Raw genomic sequence first — 7,811 nt, forward strand, 5'->3', positions numbered from 1 at the left:
CTCCTAAAGATAAACATGAAAGATAAATGGAAACATGATAGACATGGGGCGGCCGACTCTCTCTCCTCTTGGGCCGCCGACTCTCTCTCTCTCTCTATGGACCTCGGTCTTGGCCTTTGGCTTCTAGCAATCCACATTGTTCATAACAAATTTAGATTTATATCTAGTTTAATAATTTAGATTTAAACAAAAATTAACATTGAAATTAAATTTGTTAGACATATGTCTCCATAATGAGAGGACTCTCATCTAGTTTAATAATAAATAATGAGAAAATATAATAAGATAAATAAAACTATTGACGAAGTGGAACTACAAAATTTGTCAACTATATGAGAAAACAAAAAACCTCGTTGCAATGAAAACAAAGCATCACGTGTGTTATGAGAAAACTTAAGAGACTAGAGACACTCTGGTGAAGGATGGCAGCATCTTTATTTGTCTTTGTGGGATTTGGTCTCAGACTTGCTCTGACTCTGTCAACCTCTGTGTGTTTCAAGATTGAACGGCCAATTTCTGAAGATGTTGGAAGAAGACTTGGAGACTAACATCATCCGTGAAGATGACATCAGAACCTGCATTCATCTCGCTCGGGTTGTTGTATGTTGCTGATGGATTTAGCTTCGCTAACAAAAACCTTGCCTGCCACCATTATTACTAAAACGTATTACTCAAAAGTCAACAAACACTAGAGACATTCACAAAAATAACTACACATTCAGAGATGAAAGAGTTATAAATAACTAACCTGAGATCCATGTTGATCACATACAACTAATCTCGGTACAGGGAAACGTTCACGGATGATCATCTGCGCATCTTCTTGAGGGGCTTCCAAGAGTTGTGCAAATGCCTTAGAGATCAAAAATGAAACATGTAAGCTTTGATTTACCAATGCATCTTCAAGAAAATTCATTGTCAATTGCAACTTGCAAAACCATTTTACCTGATGTTCAGGCTGATTTTGGTAGCCCAAGTTGCGCCACTGCGCTATGGTCATCCCATGGAAAATGACAACACTTATGTAAGAGTCCAGCAACAGGATACGGTCTGCAGCGATGGAAGCAACATCCAGCAATGCAGGCTGAGGCAGCGTGCTAAACGAGTAAGTTGTTAGAGATGGCTGAATCATAACAGCCGCGTTTGAAATATTTTCTCGGTTTAGTAGCATGCGGTTGTATGCAGTTTCGTCTGGACTGTTGTTGAACACCTGCCAACATCACCATGTGAAGGAAAAGGAGAAGATTACAGATTCGCTGACCAGTTATTACAGAGATAAATTTACAGCTTCTCCTACTTTAAACTTACCTGGACAAACTGTGAACGTCGGAGATTAAATGTAAACTGTGGGAATAGTGAAAAGTTTTGATTCAGAGTAAATGATGCAGGATCATCCTTCCGGTAATCACCAAATTTGGAACAAAGACGAATCAGGTTCCTGTCTAGCCATCTAGTAGCATCAAACCCCTCCTGAGAAAGCATAGTTGACAGTAATTAATAAGTTTGGTAAATGTCAGAATGAAAATCCAAGAGTCTGAGCTTGAAAATGCCTGAATTGAATATTTACCTCTGTTTCCATTTTAAAGGAAGCTAATCTGGCCACCACCACAGCAGCAGTTTCTTGATCAAAACCTTGCACCAATTCCTGAAGATATTACAAACCTCATTAGCATCCATGTCCACATACAAAGACGAAAAACTGTAAGTTAAAAAGATCATAAGCGTATGCAAGAAATGAAAAAGCCAAAAACAGACTGTGGAAGACGAAGGTGCAAGACCAGATTTCACCATAACAAAGGGGTGCGAAGGTAAACATAACGAAATGTGGCTGCATACTCTAGCTAAACAAACTTGACACAGTGACTTAGAAAACTGTTTTTCTCCAAGTTGATCCACAACAAGACCATTTAAACAGCTAAAGGGACTAACGAGTGTTTCTCGGAAGCCAAAACATCAAAGACAAAAACAAAATGCAAAGGCATTGGACCAGGATATAATTCGACAGTTCTTGGAGTAAGGAAACACATCGACTAGTGATTAAACCCATAATGAAGTAGCGGTATCTAAGTAATTCAAGAAACTAATGTGGAATAGTACTGACCTCTGTGCTAAGAGCCGTATCCACCCATTGTCTGGTAACAGTAGTAACTCGAAGTAATGATTTCCCTTCTGGATTTTGGTAGCTGCAATCATATATATTTAAGATCAAATTTCGATTAGATTGGTGACCATGCTTAAATCCGGAATTGAAGAAGAGGATACCTTGTCATAAACTGTATATATAACTGGTTATTTACAGCTCCAGGATTAGTTGATTGATCACTTGAAGAAAGATCAAAGAAGACTGTCAGACAAGTACTTTTGTCGAGACCACACATCTTCCATGCTGTGGTATTCCCTTCCCCAACAACTGTATCAGTAACACTAGGGCCTTTCTGCAAATTTCCCCAAAAAAAAGCATAACTGTTAGGTTATCTACCATAGTTTGAAGTAAAAAAAGATAATCTTTACCTTTTGCAGTGACGCGCAAGGTCCAATAATCCCTTGGATTTTTATGTCCTTGGAACAGTTGATCTCAAGTGTACCGCTGAAATGGTAGTTTGAAAATGAGTAAGAATGCCACTAGCTAAAAGAATTTCAATTAGCATGCATGAACAAATGAAATAACAAGTAGAGTAGCTCACTTGAAACAAAGTCCGAGAGACTGTTCGCCAGCTTCAAATACTCGCTTGAAGGAGTCCTTGAATACAGAATGACCAAAACTTTCTGATAAAACAACAAGTCCTCCAGTTCTTTCAACCGCAGCTTTCATTTCAGCAACACCAACCTAATATTCGACACACACAAAAAAAAAAGTAATATACATATTAGAACAGATTTCAAAGAAATTAATCAAAATAATCTTCTTCAAGCTACAAAATTCATTGTGACTTGCAATTTATAAGGAAATGTTTTACACCATATTTACTTCTGAAGATATTTACTTTAACCAGATAAAAAAATTCAGGGAGAAGAAATACCTGATCAAGTGCGGATGCAAAAAGGTCAAGCACATGTCCTTGATTAACCAATTGGTTGGCGAGACCATCATAAAACTTCTCTGCTTTCTTATAAAATGGAGCCGCATCTTTATCGAGGTCCTTATGTGAACGCAAAGGTTCTGATAGATCCTTTGACACAATCTGCAGAACCCAAACATAAGACTAACTTAAAACAAGAACTTTGTCTCAAGACACAATCTCATAGTTAAAGATTACAGCCTCTGTGGTGCAAAATTTAAACTATTTTAAGCAACATGTCACTTCATCCGATTTAGGCTACATAGGGCATCTGATGCTCAATCAAATCTCAACAACAAAAATTAGCACATATCTATCTCTCATTTTTCTCCTAACTATCATAGCCAGTTTTCACCATTCCACAGTTAACAAAACCAAAATTTCCCTCCATTTCTTCAAGTAACTCTAGGAACAAGGACGTTAAGCAAATGGAGTTTACCGTGCCTGGTCCCTCAGAGCAAGGTCCTCCAACCAAAGCAACAATCCTAGCCCCAGTTCCAGGTAAACAAGCTCCAAGCAGACCCGTAGCCACACTCAAAGCCACTCCCGTGCACCTCGACTGACGACGTCCACCCTGAACAGGCCACTGATCCGTCTGCAGCTCATCCAACAGCTACACAACACAAACACAAAACAAAACAAAAACAATTATACAAAATTACACTATAACAGTTTCCACGGGCCAAACCGGATGAAACATTCGCCTCAAACCTCCAAAATTTTCGAGTCTATAGCTCCAAAATCTCAGGGCCGGCCCAGAGTTTCCATCAGAAGAAAAAAGCATAAACTCACCGAATCAATGGTGAATTCACACTCAGAGGCCGGCAATAAGAACCTACTAACACCGGAACCATCTCTCCCCGTCGGAAACCCAGTCCTCCTCCCGGAAGCACCAAGCCCCAACTGCTCCAAAACCTGATCTTTAGAAATCTCCTTATCTCCCCTAAAGACATAAACCTTAGTCAAATCAGAATACCCCAACTCATGCACGTGCGCCTGCGTGCCAAACGTAACAAACCCAACGAGCGCGTTCTCAGGAAGCAGCCCAACCGCCCGCCTAACCGCACACTTGGCGTACTCAAACTCCTCCTCGATCACACACGTGTCCAAAACAAAAACAAACACAACGGCACCGCTCTGATCCAAATTCCCAGGCCCAGTGGGCTGAGATGGGCCAGGCATGGAGTACTCCACGGTCGTGTACTGAGGGTAGAGCTCGCAGGGGAGGTTCGTCTCGGAGATGACGTGGTAGTGAGGAGGGAAGTGGTTTCGCTGGAAACAGATGGGGCAGATCCAGATCTTGGCGGAGAAATCGACGCGCGCGAAGGGGTTGAGGGCGGCGGAGCAGGTGCGGCAGCGGAGGGGAGCGTAGGGGACGGATTGGATGTCGCGGTGGTAGCGGATCGGGGAGATGCAGGCCGCGACGGGGACGACGCACTTGCTGGCTTCGACTTTGTTGCGAGGCCAGACGTTCCACGTCATCCGGACTGAGTCGATTCCTTCGGGATCGAGGCTCTCCATCTCTGCCATCATTTTATTGATCGATAGGAGGAAGGATTCAACAACACTTGGGAGAAACGTTAAGAGAGGAGATATTAATGATAAATATATAAACGTTTTTGTTGAATTAAAACGATGTCGTATTGTCATTTTTGTTTATAAACTCACTCAAACTACATGCATGTGTAAGCCTAAGCCTCAGATTTTTGACCGAATCGAATCGAAAACTTTTGGTTTTCGGTTAGTTCGATTCGAAAGTTCGGGGCGGTTCAGTAACAATTATTTATTCCAATTTTCAGTTCGGTTTGGTAATCGGTTAGTTCGTTTTGGTAATCGGTTAGTTTGGCTTCAATCGGTTTGGTAATCGGTTAGTTCGGTTCGGTAAGACGTTGCTAGCATTTTAATTTCATGATATATAAATAAATAACATCTCCATATTACACTATCATTTAATTCATAAGCTCAAAATATATTCATGCATTTGTGTGAGACACGTTGTGAGCATTTTAGTTTCATGACATATATAAATAAATGACATAACATAGCAACATATATACTAAATACATCATATCATATGAATTGTGTATATGCCAACAATGTATGTTGGTTACTGCATTGCTTACACTAAACCTCAAGGTTAAGCAAGACACATGTGAATAATGTAACATGTGTACTGGTGGTTTGGCCGAGGATAGACGGCAAACCGAAGGAGAGAGATGTGAAGCCATCTCTAAATTGATCACTATAAGACACAATTCGATATTTTTCTCCACAAACCTGGGTCTTCCCATGCGTAACTACATATATGATCAGTCATCAGAGGTTCATGCTCCATTCATATTAACAAAAAGCTAACTAATTTTTTAATAAAATACACCTAAGTTTTACCTTGACTAGGGTTAAAAGGACATATAATTAGCATTTTTGTTAATGGCAAATTTCGTTTTGATATAATGGACAGTGTGCAGTAAAGGAATTGTCATAGAAATACTGATTTCGTAAGACATGTAGTTTGAAAGTTACATAAATTATTGCATGTAACAGATTTTCTTTCAAGAAAGTTATTATAGACTGAACGAGTGGTCCATGGTGAAATAAATACTGTATAAATAAAATAAAAACAGAAAGTGAATAAATTATAGAAAAACAGATAAAGTAAATTGGAAAAGCTTTCTTCCTGCAAGTACACAAGTACCTTGACTTGGCAAGTTTCCATTATTTTGTTTCCTCAAAAAGGAAAGTGGAAAAAAAAGAACTTGGTAAATAACCTTGAGTGGCTCTGCTCTCTCTTTAATGGTGGAGACTGGAGAAAATTATTTAGGAGACTTTTTCTTTGTTATTCATCACACAACATTTGCGAATAATGTCACGGCGTATCATCCGTCTCTCCAAGCTCTCTTCTCGGAACAACAATGTTTTCGTATGTAAAAGCTTCTCTCTCTATTATTACTTCTGTATTAGATATTAGCTAGGTTTGTTCAGATAGGCTTTTGTAGTAGAACACAATTGAGTTTGAGTTTGTTTAGACAAGACCAGTGTTTGTAAATTTTTTTTTTAAAGACAAGACCAGTGTTTGTAATTACTATTCAGTTCTGACTTCTGATGGTCCGAGTTTACTTGACAGATCCAAAAGTGCGTTCGCTTTTTCTCCACCGGCCCGTACTTGACACTCGGTTGCAACACTGGAGATGTCCTCTTGTTTGACCCGGCCAAAGAACAGATAGTGACTCTCCACGGCAAAACAATACCTAAAGAGCTCAAGGACGAAGAAATGATTGGAGCTTCTCATGGATGGGTTTTTTTCTCTGACCGGCGTGATCGTATGGTACGTGTCAGCGACATTTACAATCCTTTTGCATCCAAATCAAACCCTACCGTGATTCCTCTGCCTTGTCTTACCGATCTTCCCTGTGAACAAATCGAACAAGTATGTAACGTAGCAATGTCGTCTTCCTCCCCTCTCGAGAAAGACTGTCTAGTGGCTATCAAGTTTTCAGGTGACCAGTTGAGTCTATGCAGGCCCGGTCGTGACCTTGAGTGGATTAACATCTTAACCCCTTTCCACTGCTGTGAAAACTCAAATCTCATGTATTCAAAAAGAGACCATAGATTATACTTACCTGCTCCTGGAGGCAAACACTTGTTCTCCTATCATCTCAACTCCACAGCAGACCCCGCGCTGAGCTCCATGAGTTGGTCTATCGCGGCCCTCCAGAGATGGACCAGTCCGAGTGGGAGGTCTTGAGTTCGTGCTCCAGGAGGGAATACCTTGTTGAGTCATCCTCTAGTGATGAACGTTACCTAGTCAAATGGTACGCGCATGGCTTCTACTCATCGGTGTTAAAAGGAATTGATTACGAAACAAAGAGGTTCATGGTGTTTAGTGAGGAGGAGACTACCGAGGGAAAAATCATGTGTTACACAGAGGACATTGGAGATATGTGCATTTTCATTGCAAGTAACGAGGCTTTCTGCATCCCGACTAGCTCATGCCCCGGTCTGAAACCTAGCACCATCTATTTTATGGGACGTGGCTTTGGTTCTTACGATCTCACTACCGGAGACACACATCATTACAAAGCTCCCGGTGGTGTTATCACCACTCCTTACTGGCTTCCTCCATTTTCTATGTAGTTATGCACGTATAATATTCATAATTACCGCCTCGCTATTTCTTGAATATTGAGTCATAAGATCATCTTCTTAAAATATTTTTAATAATATATAGAACTTTTGATGTTTAAAAAAATGTCAAGGTGGTATAAACTTTCTAGAGCCAGATTCCAAATAGGATCTATAGGTATTTTAAGGACCAATGTTATACAACAAAGAAGAATTTGGAATTTCATCAAAAAGATTATAGCCAAATATGTCAATGATGTTACATAAAGAAAAACAAGATGGTTCAGAAGAAAGCTTCTTCAGATCTTAATTTTTGTGTTGTAATGTTTTCTAATCTTAGTTTTGCATTTAATTGTAATTTTATTATTTTCTATTTTTGTATTGTAACTTTACATTTTATTTAAATAAAATATTTGTTAAAAAGTAATTTTTAGGGCATACTTGTTTGTGTATAAGCACAGTTATTTTTACAATGAATCGATTAATCTAATCATAATGTGATATGTTGGCCAATATTTTAAAGCAATTGAAACAAACTATAAACTAAATAAAAGGGTCAAAATGAACACAAAGATGATCTTAACCTTAGATCATAGCAATCCAAACCGAAGTGGCAAATATACACCACAA

The 7,811-nt window shown here is 39.4% G+C and overlaps 2 protein-coding genes across 2 annotated transcripts; one reads left to right on the forward strand and one right to left on the reverse strand.

Annotated features, from left to right (window-relative positions):
• Window positions 1-265: 265 nt before the first annotated feature.
• LOC106307180 (protein transport protein SEC23) lies at window positions 266-4,635 on the reverse strand. Its single transcript, XM_013744056.1, has 12 exons — window positions 3,852-4,635; window positions 3,499-3,672; window positions 3,021-3,182; window positions 2,685-2,827; window positions 2,512-2,587; window positions 2,263-2,435; window positions 2,102-2,183; window positions 1,568-1,645; window positions 1,309-1,470; window positions 947-1,210; window positions 749-853; window positions 266-642 (listed from the first exon to the last, which is right to left on the reverse strand). The coding sequence occupies exons 1-12, from the start codon at window positions 4,590-4,592 to the stop codon at window positions 496-498; spliced, it is 2,307 nt and encodes a 768-aa protein (XP_013599510.1). The 5' UTR covers window positions 4,593-4,635; the 3' UTR covers window positions 266-495.
• Window positions 4,636-5,922: 1,287 nt separating this feature from the next.
• LOC106308374 lies at window positions 5,923-7,193 on the forward strand. The gene is made up of 3 exons (XM_013745532.1): window positions 5,923-5,979; window positions 6,184-6,647; window positions 6,728-7,193. Exons 1-3 carry the CDS (start codon window positions 5,923-5,925, stop codon window positions 7,191-7,193), a joined length of 987 nt encoding a protein of 328 aa, XP_013600986.1.
• The last annotated feature ends 618 nt before the right edge of the window (window positions 7,194-7,811 follow it).

This window comes from Brassica oleracea, chromosome C8 (assembly GCF_000695525.1).
Source record: "Brassica oleracea var. oleracea cultivar TO1000 chromosome C8, BOL, whole genome shotgun sequence".
NCBI lineage: Eukaryota > Viridiplantae > Streptophyta > Magnoliopsida > Brassicales > Brassicaceae > Brassica > Brassica oleracea.

What these genes read in the sequence shown, in the direction of transcription:
- LOC106308374 (XM_013745532.1), top strand. Translation starts at nt 5,923, where the DNA reads ATGTCACGGCGTATCATCCGTCTCTCCAAGCTCTCTTCTCGGAACAAC. An exon ending in CTCGGAACAACAATGTTTTC is followed by an intron (nt 5,980 to 6,183) that starts GTATGTAAAAGC and finishes TTTACTTGACAG; the next exon opens with ATCCAAAAGTGCGTTCGCTT. An exon ending in TGTGAAAACTCAAATCTCAT is followed by an intron (nt 6,648 to 6,727) that starts GTATTCAAAAAG and finishes TCAACTCCACAG; the next exon opens with CAGACCCCGCGCTGAGCTCC.
- LOC106307180 (XM_013744056.1), bottom strand. Translation starts at nt 4,592, where the DNA reads ATGATGGCAGAGATGGAGAGCCTCGATCCCGAAGGAATCGACTCAGTC. An exon ending in AAAATCAGCCTGAACATCAG is followed by an intron (nt 854 to 946) that starts GTAAAATGGTTT and finishes TTGATCTCTAAG; the next exon opens with GCATTTGCACAACTCTTGGA. An exon ending in GTGATCAACATGGATCTCAG is followed by an intron (nt 643 to 748) that starts GTTAGTTATTTA and finishes TAATGGTGGCAG; the next exon opens with GCAAGGTTTTTGTTAGCGAA.